The sequence below is a fragment of the Crinia signifera genome, chromosome 11 (genome assembly GCF_055691185.1).
Source record: "Crinia signifera chromosome 11, ASM5569118v1, whole genome shotgun sequence".
Lineage (NCBI taxonomy): Eukaryota > Metazoa > Chordata > Amphibia > Anura > Myobatrachidae > Crinia > Crinia signifera.
Genome location: NC_139227.1, coordinates 101336649 through 101354126, shown reverse-complemented (window position 1 = coordinate 101354126; position 17478 = coordinate 101336649). Strand labels below are relative to the sequence as shown.

The window sequence follows — 17478 nt, the reverse complement described above, 5'->3', positions numbered from 1 at the left end:
CATATGCCCACACCAGTTGCCGACACTAGTAGCGCTGCATATACATATGCTGACACCAGTTGCTGACAGTAGTAGTGCTTCCTGTACATATGCCCACACCAGTTGCCGACACTAGTAGCGCTGCATATACATATGCTGACACCAGTTGCTGACAGTAGTAGTGCTTCCTGTACATATGCCCACACCAGTTGCCGACACTAGTAGCGCTGCATATACATATGCTTACACCAGTTGCTGACAGTAGTAGTGCTTCCTGTACATATGCCCACACCAGTTGCCGACACTAGTAGTGCTGCATATACATATGCTGACACCAGTTGCTGACAGTAGTAGTGCTTCCTGTACATATGCCCACACCAGTTGCCGACACTAGTAGCGCTGCCTATACATAGGCCCACACCAGTTGCTGACAGTAGTAGTGCTTCCTGTACATATGCCCACACCAGTTGCCGACACTAGTAGTGCTGCATATACATATGCTGACACCAGTTGCTGACAGTAGTAGTGCTTCCTGTACATATGCCCACACCAGTTGCAGTACACTCACATGTTACTCATCTAGTTCAGGCTGGTGGCAGCTCCTTCTCTCCTGTTTCTTTTTCCACCAGTCAGTCTTGACTCTTGCTCCCTTATAGCCCTGCCCCCTCCGCCCATGTAGCTCCGCCCCCTCTGACCGTTAGCCCTGCCACGGCTCCCCTCTGAAGTCTGACCACCACCAGGGTGTTTAGGTGCCGGGAGGGAACGTGCTGTCGGTGCTGCTGCTGAGGACAGCAGCATGTCAGACTCAATCAGTGCGCCAGGGCCCAGGTGGGTGCCGGTGCCCACGCAGCCCCCTACCCCCAAGCAGCAGTGGGGGCTGCCTTACACTAGCTACGCCACTGCATGGTACTACCCAAAGAATCGTGAGTCTCCTTCAACTTCCAGGAGAGTAGGCAGCTATGCTGTAAACTTCACTGGGGCAGGGACTGATGAGAATGACCAAATATTCTCAGTACAGCGCTGCGGAATATGTGTGTGCTATATGAAGAAGACTGTTTTGATAGATTGACTGTAAACACACTTTACAAAATTGGCCCCTTAGACCAATTTGTAACTTGCTGTAAATGCAAACTCAACTCAATGGAGACTGGAACAAACCTGCCACCTACTGGGGAATTGTGGAATTGCACCTTCAAAAACTTAACTGGAGACAACACAGTAATTCAAATCTTTTAAACTGCTTTTGTTCTATTCTCACCTACAGTACATTGGATTGGCTACTGGGGCTGCAATTGGTTATTTTTGAGGTTGCTCAGCGTAAATTAAGCGCCATATATCTAGATTCGCGCTATAGAACCTACATTCCAACATTTTACCAAGGTGACAAATAGCGATACAGTATGTGAGGCTCATCCTGTATCTGCAACAGAAATGGTTTATATGTCCCAGTTGTCAGTCATTGTGTTAATTGGTTGCAATATGGCGGCCACCAGTGATCACTGCAAGGGAGAGTCATGATATATTAGCAAAATCTAATCGAACGGAAATCAGACGCATTTCATTTCGATCCCGATGCGCTGTCCCATGACATCGAAATCAAATAGAAAAATAGACAAGTTTGACTTGCCAGAAAATGTGGAAATGGCAGCACCAGTATACTAAGAGAATTATACTAAGAACCAATTGGACTGGTTTTACAGATAGAGAAACAAACTAACAGACGTAATGCGACCAATATTTAAAATGAAATTAATAAAAGCAATAAAAATAAATTACTTGGATAAAACTCCTGACGTGTTTTGCCGTGTCAAACGGATTTATCACTGCGCTTGCCACACTATATAAAATCCACTCCTTGCGCAGTGGATAGTGGGGTTATGAACAGGTAAAAAATCGCATCGGATCGCATCGGATCGTCCGATATCGCATCCGATATATCAGCCGCCATGAAACTAAACAAGTACCGTTTTATCTAATCCTACTGAATCCTGGTATCCAACCCATCATTCTTTGCTTTTCATCTGGACCTATCCGAACCAGCCCTACACGTCTCCCACTGACTTCCGCACAGGAGCTTTTTCCATCAAGCCCAAACACCGCCAGCTATACTGTCCGGTGACAGTTACAGAGGTGGGACTGCACCATTGTCCAATATTCAAAAAGGGGAGCCCCACCTACTGCCACCTCAAACATCACTGTCCTGGACTCACTGGCAGTTGATGTGACCCCCCCTTCTTTGAATTTTGGACTATTCTGGAGTCCCACCTCTCTGTCCAGGGAAGTCCAGGAATAGAGCATTTTGTACCTAATGGAATGGGTCATGTTGGTGGGTATGCCATACACGGTGGACGGTAAAAAACAATCCAATTATATTTACCTTTTGGAGTGATTTAAAGGGCAAAATAGGAATGGACAGATCCCCATACCCCAATTTTGGTTTACCAGGAACTGTAAAGGTTGTTTTATAAGTCTAGTGAACTAGCATTTGGAAATATACTTCTTACCGTATTCTCAAAGTAATTCATTTATGTTGTTTTTATTCATTTAATTTTAAATATTGGTCGCATTATGTCTATGAAATTGTTCCTCTATTTGCATACCTCCCAACTTCTGTGTTGGGGAAATGAGCGCCCGAAAAGGGGGTGGGGCGTATGCAAATGAGGGTGTGGATTATGCTAATTAGCCGCAACCTCATTTTCATACGAGAATAGACGCTGTGCGCATGTGCGTCTATTCTATTAGATTGGGGGGTCTCCCAACTGCCACCCCCCGCAGCGGGACAATGCCTGCCGAGGGTGGGACAGCGGGACAGGACCCGAAAATCGGGACTGTCCCGCTGTAATCGTGACAGTTGGGAGGTATGTATTTGTAAAACCAGTCCTATTGATTCTTAGCATAATTCTATTAGTAAACTCAGCACTGATATTTTTACATTTTCTTGCTTTGTTCTAGTCTTTCAGGGACTTACAACCCCTATATATCAGCAGCTTAGTGAAGTCAACCCTGCCAAGCGCCGCCACCACCACCCCCAGGGGGCGTTGTTGTTTTCTTCTCCAAGTTTGCCTTGCCATTCGATTCCATCCCGATCGAATCGGGATCAAATAGCATGGCGATCACACCGCGTGTACACCCCTTTACCTCAAATCCTATTTAAAGTACTCTTAGGTCTAAATGTCAACTGTTGGGTTAAATTTGCCCAATCTCTTGTAGTGGCTGGGGGGGCTCCTAAATATCAGGTGTCCCTGCAAAAAATTGCCTCTACTTTCTGTTATTTTTTAGCACACAAAGGAGTAATTTGGTCCATTGAGCGGCCTCTAGTGGTCACTGGCGGTACTTTACCTCAGAGGTGAGAAGTAGTTAGCCTTATTTACTAGGATATGTCCTTAACTTTTTTATAATATTCTAATGATTTCTGTATTATTTATAACGTGGGGCACCATTTGGTGTCGACATAAAACACACTCATGTCAACCCCACTGGGATTTGGGTCATTATAAATGAAGGGGTTAAAACAGATGAGTTTGAAAAAACTCAGGAGCCCGAGGTGTGCTCCCCACCACCAGTGCTGTGCCTAAACACGTGCAAAGGAGGCTGTGCGATCGAATGGGTCCGTCTCCTAGGAGACAGGGCCCTGTTTTCCCCTAACCCCTCTCAACCATAAGGCCGAAGAGGGGAAAATAGGGAACGGTGGGTCCTCTTCGCCGAAGCTTAGAGAGACCCTCATTCCTCAACCCCCGAAAGGGTTAGGACGGTGGGTCCTCCGCACCCCATGGTTTGGAGAGACCCGCAGTGGACTTCCCTCCGCCTTGCGGCTCGGGGTCGTCCTCGGGGGGACCGAAGCTCTCCCCAAAAGGCGAGAGCTTCGGCACATTGGGGAAATGGAAGGCCCGAAAGGGTTGACCACACAACCCAAAAAAACGTGACAAAACTACAAAAAACAAGGAACGTGAAAAGTGACAAACGTGAGAGGGGGAAGAGAAATAAATAATAAAGGACCCTAGCCAGAAGGGGTTAAAACAGATAAGACCCCTAAATGACACGACTGGTCTGTTTGACCGCCAGACCCATTTCTGTGCGTAGTAAATGTCTCTGCCATATACTTCCCGCAAGAGGAGATTCCAGGTACGTTAACAGGGCAGACACGCGCCTACTTAATAATAGCTGTTTAAACAAGTTACTTCATTCACCTCTATTCCTTCACCTCTTATTTATGAGACGTGTCATTGAATAACCTGTCCGGCCCGCTCCATCCCGCAGTCTCAGAATCATATTTGCTCGTACATTAAATATTTACCGAGACAGCGCAACGCAGTGTTTTCTCCAGCAGTCGGACTGTCAGTCAATTCCTTGTTCAATAGAAGCAGTATTTACTGTACAAATCTAAGGCCGGAATGGCGCACCTACCACTGACATTTCTTCATTTCTGCCGGACGTGACCTTGAGAAAGACATAAATCATTTCTAATGCAAATTCGGGAAGAAACAGAGCTTGTTCCAAGCAGATGAGGTCAGTGCTGCTGCCGGCTTTCCCGGCCAGCAGGTGGCATAAATTACATTATATTTGTCTGCAAAACTTTTCTGCTTTCTACGGTCCAGGGAATATGGAATATGTGCTGTGATATAATCAGCACATGATTAGTTTGATGTTTATGCAATAAATTTCAAATGCAATTTGACCTTATGTGAATTCATCCTTAAGCATATAAGTATGTTTCCGGTGTATTCAATGTTATTCTATTGTGAACACTGGAAAATCTTCAAATTGTAGGCACTACTTATATTTATGGGATGTACTGTTTTCCATACCATTATAGCACTAGCCAAATCATTATGGACACCAAATACTCTAAACAAATGTATTTAACTAAAGAAAGATTACTAGCAAAAATTATTACCGTAAATCACTCACTACTACCAGCAGCAGCAGGCTATGGGTTAGTGCACACCAGCACAGGTAAGAAGACCCTGTGTGATCATGTGCTCATGCTGTCTCTCCTGTCAGGGGTTCCTACAAGGGGGGATAAAGAGAGTCATTAGTAGGGACTACTGAGCAGCAATGGCAAGTTGCAAGGACAGTGATTTGCTGTAATGTGTCGACATATGTCGACATGGAAACAGTATAAGTGTACCGAGTCGGCACACTATTATATTCTCATTCTATATTCTCACGGTATGCCCACTTGGATATTAAAGTATGTACCAAGTCAGTCTAAACAAATAAAAAAATATAAAAACCTTGATGCATCATTTGAGTGTCGACCATGTTTATGTCAATCTTAAGCTTGTGTCGACCTTCTGTCAATGCAAAACATATGGCATGTTGACCATTTTCAGGTGCCGGCCTAGTGACTGTCGACCAATACATTGTCGACTCAAGGACCAGATACCCTGGGTAATCAGTACCTGCCCTCGTCTTCGCTCCCCTGGCTATGTGCAACAGGTCCCCTTGTTCTCTTTGGAAGGTTCAATAAACCACCCGGATTCTGTCATTTTCTAGGATGGATACTGATGGAAACTAGACAGAATCTGATTGGTTGCTATGGTAACATCACATCTTTTCATTTTTAGAAGCTTTAGTAAATAGACCCCATTGTGTGTAACATTAGCAGTTTGGTTGGTACCTCTTGTATCAATCACAGAGCAGCACCAAGGGCCTTATTCTAGTTCACTCTTTCTGACAAAATCCTTCTTAGATGGACAAAACCATGTGCACTGCAGGTGGGGCAGATGTTACTTGTGCAGAGAGAGTTAGATTTGGGTGGGGTTTTACTTCAAAGTGAGATCTATATTGCAGTGTAGAAATAAATCAGCCAGTATTTTCCCTGCACAGAAACACAATAACTCACCCAAATCTAATTCTCTCTGCACAAGTAACATCTGCCCCCTGCAGTGCACATGGTTTTGTCCATCTAAGAAGGATTTTGTCAGAAAGAGTGAACTAGAATAAGGCCCCAAGTGATAGAGTACATGAAGAGAATGATTGTGCAAGGGAGCGGCCATTTTGTTTTGCTGGAGAACTCCAGTGAGGCAAATCTGTAATTCAGAGAAGATATAGCTAATATACAGACAGAAACAGGGGGCAAAGCTTCACATGAAGATATAACATAGTAAAATACACAGAAGAATATGCACAGATGAAGAGATGACTGCTCAGCCCGATCATGGGAGCCTTGTAGAATATATTTAAATCACGATTTTAATTAGCGGCGTACGCGCGTGTAATCAAGCACTGCGCTCGCTTTTTAATAGGCTGCTGGAAGAGCATACAGTCTCAGCGGGCGCGCCGCCTCAACCTTGCCGCACGCTGCCTTAAGGATGAAGTGGTTTCCATGGCAACCGGGGCTATGCCGAAGATTTGTAGATTATTTATGAGATGAAATCAGAGGGAGAACAATCTGTAACCCTGTGGTGTGTTTTCTGTGCCGGCGAAGGAACCCGGGTGCCGCAGCTTTCATTAACAAACATGAAACGTGCGAGCGGGTGTGACGATGCAGAACGCAGTGTGCTGTGAGAGGGCGATAACTCCAGCATTACAATGATAGATTGTTATGTTAGATAAAGATTGTGTTGTGACGTTGGCGCTGACGCCATGTTGTAAGCACGCTTTTTTTTTGCGCATGTTTTCGCGGCAAGTTCGCATGAGTGCGGGCGGTGCGGATGCATTTCAAGCGCATCTGCACTGAAGAGGCATAAATGGGATCTGCCTGGGTGTTATGGCGGATGAAGGGGCGGGCTTTGCGGAATTAATCCAATGACACGCCTGCGTATGCTGCACCTAATTTAGGGGGTTATTCAGACCTGATCACCGTTGTGCCAATTCGCAAGGTCGATCGGTTAGCAAATGACTGCGCAAGCTTATGGATCACAGTATGCATGTGCGATGCCAAACAGCGACAAAAATCTTTGTTTCCTTTAATCGCACGCCGGTTGCTGTTTGACTGACAGGAAGCCGGCGTTTCGGGGTGGTAACTGTCCATTATCTGGGAGTGTCGGGGGTGTACGCCATTATGTGTATAACTCTGCATACGGATGAATACAGGAATTCTATTGGTGCACGCCATTTGGCCCTCATTCTGCAAACTTCTCAGCTTTGTGGGTCATCTACATGCCGCCCGTACGAACGCCCGCACGCAGATTTCACCCGCACGCATGCAAACGGATGTCTGCAAACAACATACATTCGCAGTTTGCGCACGGGGCCGAAATAATTGATTTCTCTAGTGCTCGCAAATCTAAGACACTCTCTGGTGTCTTAGATCTGCAGCGCCCCTGTACGGGAAGAGGGCGGGCAGCTGCCCACCCCCGGCACCCGCATCACCGGCAAATTTCCATGGGAACGCCCAGCATATTCATGGGAACGCACTGCCCACCGCTCCACGCCTGCACAGCTCTGTGCGAACAGGCCGGCGAATAATCAATTCGCTGCGCCCGCTCGCACAAAGAGGCTGCACATGCGCATAAATGCTTTTGCGCAGTCTCTAAACATCGCTCTGTGCAAACACGCAGGGGAGCGAATTCACTTTTGTACGAGAACATACGCCCGATTTATATTGTATAAAACATAATCCATAGAGCGGGGTAACTAACGAAGCAGACTGATAGTTGATGCTGGCGTGGACGGGTATTTGTGGGCACGGGCACAGCATATGGGTCTGCAGATGCCTGCGGATATGGGAATTGCAAATATTTGTTCCCTGAAGATATAAGCAACAGGCAAACTACTATTGGTCTAATTTAGCAGGCCCCGCGATTGTGCAAAAATCGCTATGTGGAGATTTCTTCGCAAGTGCGCATCTGACGCAGCGCGAATACGTGAGGGATGAAACTGCGGATGCATTCAATCCACAGCCTGAGTGACAGCGAGGAGGGGTGCCCGGACCATGCATCATTAAAACAAACCTTTTTCATGTCGATCTCTTTCTTATGTTGAAATGTTCTCAATGTCAACCTTTTCCATGTCGACCAATTGACCATCGACCTAGACACTGTAGACCTACCAGTGGAAACCGTCAGTCCCTATGAGCTCACTCCCTGACAGTTGGGGCCGTTTCCCACTTGCAGCCGCCTTTACACATATACACCTAGACAGCTAATGGCACAATACATATCACCGTGTTTGATGGCCGTTGTTGTCCTTTGTGCAGACGTTTCCCATAGTGATGCGCAGCAGGCAGCCCGAGGGCCACAGATGCCCCCTGGCGACCACCTGCTCCAACCTACCATACTGTCAGATCTGTTAGCTGTAACTGAAACACGTATGTAAAATGGCTGCAGATATGTCATACAGACCGGTATCTCCCATTAATTGATTGCTGAGATGAAGGGTATTGTGTGTGGCCCCTTAGAGGTTCTCCCATGCAGCCCCTGAAGTGGATAATGTCATTCATTCCCGGCTTACAACTTTCATGTCAATATCTACTCATAACCAGGATTCTGTTGTCATGGAAACAGCTTTTGCCGCACTGTGCAGTGGAAATGCAGGTAGTGACAAGGTGCAGGCTCAGGACTTCCAGAACCACCTTTTGTGTGGCTATAGGACCTCCATCGAGGTCCATCCCTGGGGGGGCCGCACTAATGACGGCGGAATTCTGTCACCCCGCCCCAAGACACCATGGGCTAGATTCTCTAAGCTTCAAAAGTGATAAAATGGAGAGTGATAAACAGCCAGCCAATCAGCTCCTACCTGCCATGTCACAGACTGTGTTTGAAAAATGTCAGGCAGGAGCTGATTGGCTGGCTGTTTATCACTCTCCATTTTATCACTTTTGAAGCTTAGAGAATCTGGCCCCATGTCTGATGCCCAAAAGTAATTCATATTCACTAACTTATATTAAGATTTGAAAATCTTCTGGAAACTTCTCAGCCGACAATATTTGTGTCTAACCTATTAACTTGTGAGCTTCAGATTTTAGCCGATGTATCGAGTGAGTTTAGAAAGAGATTAGTTCTTGTATCCTCCCCTTTCCCAATGATCCGCCATGGAAATTACACAAACCGGTAAATCCCTGATATTGCTGCACAACTGATTCCCCGTTGTGTATATTTGCCGCAATATTTCTTGTATAGTCTCTGCCTCGAATAAACGAGGCAGAAGTCGACTAACCCGATATATACCGAATATACGGCGTACAGTCCTCGCCTAATGTCATTTTTATATAGAGGAGAAAATCTATATTACATTCTGACAATTTAGAAGAAGTGTATTCAGCCCCCGGCCGTTAGATGGAATTCTTCTGGGAGCTTAAGAACAATTATAGGATGTGATCCTGATGGAGAGGCCTTCAAGAAATCCCATCATACCAGCTCTGACCTTCTCTCAGAGAACATTAGATTAGCCCCCATGCATTCTGCATGGCCTGTCAGTATCGCACGCACAGTGCGGCAGGCCTGGGAACACTACAATGTTATATATATATATATATATATATGTGTATTATCAAAGAAGATTGAGGCGCACAATCGGTTTAAAAGCAGTTTTTACTGTAACAATTAAAACTCACATAAGTACATGTGTTATAGCCATAACACAAAAAGCACTTGTGTATAACAGCGTTGATCACCATTCGCTTCCGACGGGATCCCCGGCAAAGGAGCTATATTCTTGCCCTGCTTCTGAAAGTCCCTGCATCGCCGATTACATTTGTAGCTCTGCCTATGCGCGTTTCGTCAAGAAAGACTTCATCAGTGGTTATGTCTGATCCACAACACCATACTATCCCTATAAACTGGCTAATGAAGTACAAGTGTTGTGGCTGTTGTACTTCATGAGCCACACTGCACTAACTGCAGCAACTATTAGGAACAGTCTGTGTTTTAGACACTAGTTAAAAGTCCATCAAAATGACAGCTTCTGCAATGTACTTTCACTTTGAGCTGTGACAGTTTTTCGCCCACAAACTCTCCACTCCCTGCCCCTACCTACCCCCAATCTCTGTCTTCACAGCTCCCTCTCTCCATATCCAGCAAGTTTGAAACTGATCAGTGTCCCTGCAAAAAATGCATTCACTTTCTGTTATGACATCTTTTAGCACACAAAGGACTAATTTGGTCCGTCGAGTGGCCTGTAGTAGTCAGTGGCGGTACTTCACCTCATAGAGGTGAGGAGTGAGGAGTAGCTAGCCTTATATATATATATACTAGCTAAGCCAGCTCGAAGCAAAAGCTTCAAAATCTAGTCTCTGTGTTTCTGTATGTGTGAAGGAGAAAGAGATGTAGTTTCACTTGCTGCCAGCAGATGGCATTGTTTCGGTTGCACATGGACACCAGATATATATATACTAGGTGATTCATCGCGCCCTACGGGCGCTCTTCACACCGTCGTAGGGGGCTGCGCCCCATTAAAATGACAACAAAATATTCGTAGGAATGAGTGGGCAAGGGTTAGTGGGGTGAGGGTGTTTTGGGGAAGGGGTGTGGCTCAGCGCGTAACGGCGCATACATAGAGGGCCATGCTCCGTGCATCGCAAGGAGAGGCTCCTTTAGGAGGCCTGTCCCTGCGTCCATCAGGTTACACATTGGTGCTGAAAGTCTTGGTTTTACCAAGCAATTATGGGCGTTAATGGGGGCGTTGGTGGTGTGGTGTTGTGGGGTTTTTGAAAGTCTTGCTTTTACAAAGCAATTTTGGGCATTAATGGGGGCGTTGGTGGTGTGGTGTTGTGGGGTGGTGTTATGTAGTGTTATGGATGTTATTGCTGTGCTGTAAGTGTAGGTAGGTGTGCATGGGGTGGTATAGAAAGTGTGTGTGTGTTACAATGGTGTGTGAAAAGTACCTTTTATCCGTTGGTGGTATAGATGAGTGGCCTGTTGGTGTCCAAGGCGGGCAATGGTGGCAGGCATCAGCCACAGTAGTTGTGAGCCAGGAGGGGGTGGCAGGCAGCTGGCTCAGGCGGCCGGTGGTGGCATGCATCGGCCAGAGTATGTTTGCGTCAGGAGGGGGTGCCAGGCAGCGGGTGCAGGCAGCCGGTGTTGCCAGGCATCAGCCACAGTAGTTGTGAAGGTGGGTGGTGTGCCAGGCGGCATCTGCAGGCTAGCGGGGTGGCAGGCTGCAGGAGGAAGTGTGAGGCAGCGAGCAGGCGCAGGTTAAAGTCTGCTTGCGGGGCTGAGCACAGGGTTGGCAGCAGGAGGCAGCGGGTGCAGTGTAAAGGCATCTTGCGGGCCTGCGGGCCTCAGCGCAGGGTTTGCAGCAGGAGTCAGCGGGCGCACGGCTTTCTCGGCACAGTGTGTGTGCGAAGCATGTTCCCGCGAGAGTTGTGACGCGACACTGACTGCCCTGAGCGCAGAAGCCGGGGCACAGGGACCGTGCTGGTGGATTTTGGTGCATTGCTTGTTTCAAGGTGTGCGTTATTGCGGGGGTTAGTTGGGCATAGGCTGTGGTGTAGCTAGGTTCCACGGTGCCCGGAGCTAGGGCATGTTTTGCGCCCCCCCCATTTGTAATAGGTGGGACCCTTGCGCGGCGGAGGGGACTAACATTATGCCACGCACCGTAATGCCCCCTACACATTAAGCCACACACCGTAATGCACACTACACACTATGCCACAAACTGTACTGCCCAGTACACAATATGCTGCACACTGTGATGCTCATTACACATTATGCCACACATTGTTGAATGTAATGCCCCCAGTGCTTATAAATAATAAATAATGGCAACAGTAGTGCAGCTTTCACAATGCCCCTCAAAAGTGCCACTTACATTTTGTTCCCAGTCCAGCCAGGCCGCCCAACATTTGCTGACTTCACTGCTGCTGTGGTGATGGGAGGAGACCAGAGCAGCTACACAGAGTAGAGATGTGCTGCAGCTGTCTCTTGTGCTCGGTGTGGGGTGGGAGTGGGGGAGAAAAGAGGCAGCTACCCTGCTGCGTGCTGCTGCCAGCAGGGGGGAGGGCATCGTCAGAGGGACGGTGAAGGACGGCAGGAGCCGATACTGCTCCCTGGTGGGATGGGAGGCAGCTTCTGTCTTTTTGGCAGCAGCAGGGGGCAGCGGTGTAGCTAGGTGCCACGGTGCCCGGAGCAAGGTCATATCCCCCCCCCCCCCCGGTAATGAATTGGGGGCGTGGCTAACATGTGTTGGCATGTTACATTTGAAATATATGACGCTGTGGCAGAATCTGCTGCGCTATATAAGACACTAACGGAATCTGCTGCGCTATGTAAGACGCTGTAACGGAATCTGCTGCGCTATGTAAGACGCTGTAACGGAATCTGCTGCGCTATGTAAGACGCTGTAACGGAATCTGCTGCGCTATATAAGAAACTGTAACGGAATCTGCTGCGCTATATAAGACCCTGTATCATAATCTGCTGCGGTATATAAGACACTGTAACGGAATCTGCTGCGCTATGTAAGACGCTGTAACGGAATCTGCTGCGCTATGTAAGACGCTGTAACGGAATCTGCTGCGCTATATAAGAAACTGTAACGGAATCTGCTGCGCTATATAAGACCCTGTATCATAATCTGCTGCGGTATATAAGACACTGTAACGGAATCTGCTGCGCTATATAACACACTGTAACGGAATCTGCTGCGCTGTATAAGACACTGTAACGGAATCTGCTGCGCTATATAAGACACTGTAACGGAATCTGCTGCGCTGTATAAGACACTGTAACGGAATCTGCTGCGCTATATAAGACACTGTAACGGAATCTGCTGCGCTATATAAGACACTGTAACGGAATCTGCTGCGCTGTATAAGACACTGTAACGGAATCTGCTGCGCTATATAAGACGCTGTAACGGAATCTGCTGCGCTATATAAGACACTGTAACGGAATCTGCTGCGCTATATAAGACCCTGTATCATAATCTGCTGCGGTATATAAGACACTGTAACGGAATGTGATGCGCTATATAAGAGACTGTAACAGAATCTGCTGCGCTATATAAGACACATATAAGAGAGATTAACCCCACCCCCACAAATCCCCCAAACCCCATGATTATTGGCATAATTATTTATCTTTAGTAAAAAACTAAAATCCACCTTGAGAAGAGCAGGGTGGCAGCATAAACCAGAGAGACCCCCCCCCCCCCCCCACACCCCACCAAACCCCCAGACCCCATGATTATTCCCTTAATTCTTTATTTAAAAAACAAAACAAAACGAAAAAAATCTACCTTGAGGAGCACAGACACTGTCATTCCTTTTAGTACATCTCCTTATTCCTGCTGCTCAGCGCTGCCCGGGAGCCGGCCCGAGCAGCAGCAGCTTGGTTAGGGACTGGAGTGAGACACGTGACGTGACCCCATCACGTCGCGGCCGGGACCAGGTGAGCTGCCGGGCAGACGGGGCAGGTGCTGGTCAGGGCAGCCACTGGCGCAGGCTGCCCTGCGTGTGTAGGGCAGCAGGACTCTCATTTGCGGAGGGGAGGCGGCGCCCTGCGCCCCAACTCCGCCCTCCCTACGCCTCTGGCAGGGGGCACAGTGCGGGACACGGGAGTCAAAGCTCCGGAGGTGGACTCCCGGCCGACGCATGTCCCAGGGGAGGCAGGGCAGCGCGCACAATTTTGTGTACATCAAGTGTGCGCCGGGCCCGTCCGCCGCTGTCACTGTTGGGGGCGTGCCCCAACTGCGGAGAACCTGGGCTTCCTTCCGTCCCCCGAAGTCTCCCTTGCATTCGCGGCGCACACTGGCTGTATTAGCAGGGCGGGGGAGCCGGCGGCAGAGCTCCGACGCCAGGAGGTACGCCTCTGGGCATAGGTGTGTGGCGTGCAGGGTTCTGTTCTCTTATATATTTGGCTACGATTTTGCTGGCTGGCTGGGTGGTGTGTGACCCCGCCCAGCGTTACAGCCGCAGATGATTGACAGATGTAGCCAAATATATAAGAGATATATATGCCAACAGCTAAGAATTTTATATCAACAAGGGACCTGCAATTCCGAATACAACTTTAAATCACTATGCTATGTATGTGATCACTATACCATGTATGTGATGTATAGAGAACCTTTTTAATACATTTTTAATGGGGTTTCAATAAACATCTTATTATATTATAACCAATATACTCCTTGTTAATCATTCACCTTCATAGGAAATATTATTTGTGACAGTTGGGTGGTCCCTAAACCCAGTGGAAAGCCCGGCAGACAGTAGGTGTAGGAGTTACAGGACCGGGCCACAACCGTAATCCGCTACTGGTGCTAACTGGCTCCTTTTTGTTTTGCAGATGCTCCACAACAAACACGTGATGGTCCGCGTCGGAGGCGGGTGGGAGACGTTCGCCGGTTACCTGCTGAAGCACGACCCGTGTCGGATGCTGCAAATATCACGCGTGGATGGGAAAACCTCGCCGATCCAAAACAAGTCCCCAACCATCAAAGAAATGAGTCCCGACACCTACCTGGTGGTCTCCGCCCATTACAAACCCAAAAAGGAGATCAAGTGAAACATTAACGCGGATCCTCCTGGGTGGCCGAGCTCATTGGCTGGGACGCATTACATGCACCATGCAAGGGTGCCGAGAGGGTTAGATACGCCTATAAGTGATGTATGTTTAGCATGTAAAGTAAACATGCAAAGCCTTATTGTATATGTGAGGAACACTGAAGAGGGCGCTAAATTGTACCTATAGTAGCTTTCAGCAGTGATAGTATTTTGCGATATTGTCAGGTTCCCATTGTAGGTTCCCATTAACAGCCCCCCACCCCCTCCCCCCCATCCCTCATCTCGTTTGTGCACACGCTTTGCTCTTGACGTTTTCGATTTGATTCTGCTTCTAGAAGCAAAATTGAATCAAAATCGATGGGTTTTTAGACACTTTCGATCTGCATTCGATGCGATGCGCACTCCCGTTTTGTCTAAATCGAACAGAAAAATATTGGATCAAATGCAAAAGTCCAGATCTATTGCCAAACTGAATGGGAAGATCTAATGCTCAATCTAATGGAAAAACGAATTGAACATTGAATCTAAAGCAAATCGAAGCGTGTGTACACCCTATAAGGGATGCACACACACTCGGATATGGAGGCCATCTACACCAATTCAATATCGCCGGGTGGGGGGGGGGAGGGGTGCTGCATAGAACAGCATGTAACTGCCTTTGATCTTCCAGATCGAAGCAGAAATAGACTTACAATACCTGTTAAGTCTATTTCTGCTTTCGATTCCAATGCTGCACATCAAGATCTAATCTGCATCAAAGGCAGTTAATACTGTTTGATTCAGTGTTATTTTCGATTAGATTTTGGTTTTGCGACAACCTTCCCCTCTGTCATGTAGATGCCATAGAGAAATGATAGACAAAATCTGATTGGTTGGGAAACATCACCTCTTTTCATTTTTAGAAGCGTTAGTACATGTACCCCTTAGTGTAACAATGGATCTGAGCTGGACACTGCCTAGTCCTACGCTGATAACTTACTAACAATTTCCGTAGTGCTGGAATTATTCCCGGGATGGCAAAGGACGGGCAAAACAAGAATAAAATATATGTTTATTTTTACTTTCTGTAATAATGACCCATCTGTATCTTTGTATTTATGGTGGGTTCTGCCACTTGGGCCACTAACATTTCCAATTCCACCAAGTATTTTACTTTCCATCCCTTGTGTACGTTATACGGGGTTACTGTAAAAGAAACAGACACGTTCAATGTGTTATATAAACCAAAGTATTATAGATATAGTCAAAGTACATATATACGTCGTGCACTAGTTACCAGCCCGTGAGATGAAACATAGTGCCGGAATGAAGCAACACTTGAATCACTCTGTCGGGTGCAATCTAGGGCTGCCGGATTGTACAACACTTGAATTCTCCCCATAGAGGTGAGGAGCAGTGTTAACCTTTTATTATATAGGATTTCCGTAAATCACTATGATTAAATTCCAATCTGTGAGCATTTGGTCACAAGACAGATATCAATACGATATTTCTAAACACACCAGAGCACGTCAGATCATTTACAGCAGGGGTCTTCAACCTTTAAGACAGCGTGGGCCACCTAAAAAAATCCAGTGAAGCCCGAGGCCACTAAAATCGCCTACGGAATTTCGGACAGCTCCATAGAATCACAGCTCCCCTATAACGTCAGCACAGTCCTTCATAGATAGTTGGCACAGCCGCCCTTACTCAGCACATAACCCCCCCACACACACACACACACACACCCTAATAGCTATCAGCAGCCAATTTGGGTTCCAGTGCAAACAGTAAAATATGTGCCCCCCCCCCCCATATATAATGTGATATTAAATAAATTGCACGCGCCGTAGGCGCGCTCCCAAAAACGGGTGTGACCTAATTATAAGGGGCGTGGTCTAATTATAACGAGTGTGAACTAGCAGGAAAACAATTACCTGACACCTCTTTTGCAACCTGCATGACCATGGTTACCGCAGGAATGGTCGTTGTCCTCACACGCTTAAGTTGACTGAAGGCTGCACAATGACATACAAACATGAAGGCCCACACAGTGAAATAGTATGCCTCACAGATCAAACCCAAACAATGAAAGGCTACTTAAATCAATATACACTGTTACACTGTTTATCCGTAATGCCCATTACACATTGTGCATCACACCATAGTGTCCATTAGACATTATGCCACACACCGTAATACCTGTTGTACATTATGTCATACACCATAATGCCCATTACACATTATGCCGCACCGTGATGCCCATTACACATTAATCCACACAAAATTATGCCCATTGCACATTATGCCCCACACTGATGCCCATTATGCCACAGACCATAATGCCAGCAGTACTCCTGCTTATACATATGATGCCCCAGCAGTGCCCCTCACCTAATGCCCCAGCAGTGCCCCTCACACACAATGCCCCAGCAGTGCCCCTCACACACAATGCCCCAGCAGTGCCCCTCACACACAATGCCCCAGCAGTGCCCCTCACACAATGCCCCAGCAGTGCCCCTCACACAATGCCCCAGCAGTGCCCCTCACACACAATGCCCCCAGTAATGCCTCACACACAATGCCCCCAGTAATGCCTGCAGCTTTGCCTGGTCCCCTGCTCCCGGCCAGATGTACCTCCTCATCCTGCAGCTTTGACGGGTCACCTGCTTCCACCATCCATGCCTCCTCCTGCAGTTCCAGTGCCGGGTCCCCTGCTCCCGCCAGCTGCGTCTCCTCCTCCCACAGCTTCGCCGGGTCCCAACTTCCCAGCTCGTGACCAGACGTGCCTCCTCCTCCCTCAGCCGCGCTGGATCCACTCCTCTGCCCTGCCTGAAAATCGGGTAGGTGGCACCCAAGGGGACTCCATTACACTGCCTCCCTCGGCAGCATTTTCTTTTACTTAAAAAAAAAAAAAATCCTGTGCATGGTGGGCCGGCGGGCAGGGGGCCACTGAGATCAGCTCCGCGGGCCCGTGGGCCATGGGTTGAAGACCCCTGATTTACAGGATTTTATCACAGGGTTGGGTACAGAAGATTGACAGTGGCATCCTGACCTGCACAATCCCAAAATCTGGTCGGTAAGTAGGACAACCCTACCTCTCCCTACCTGCAACCTAACCCTCAACA

At 47.6% G+C, this 17478-nt stretch overlaps 1 protein-coding gene across 5 annotated transcripts in view; it reads left to right on the top strand.

Annotated features, from left to right (window-relative positions):
- Positions 1 to 17478, top strand: part of GAS2 (growth arrest specific 2) — a 139930-nt gene extending 122452 nt beyond the window's left edge. For all 5 annotated transcript variants that reach the window (XM_083163994.1, XM_083163995.1, XM_083163992.1 and 2 more), the window contains one exon: positions 14154 to 17478. In XM_083163994.1, the coding sequence (XP_083020120.1) occupies positions 14154 to 14372 (219 nt within the window). In that variant the 3' untranslated portion in view covers positions 14373 to 17478. The remainder of the gene's footprint in view (positions 1 to 14153) is intronic.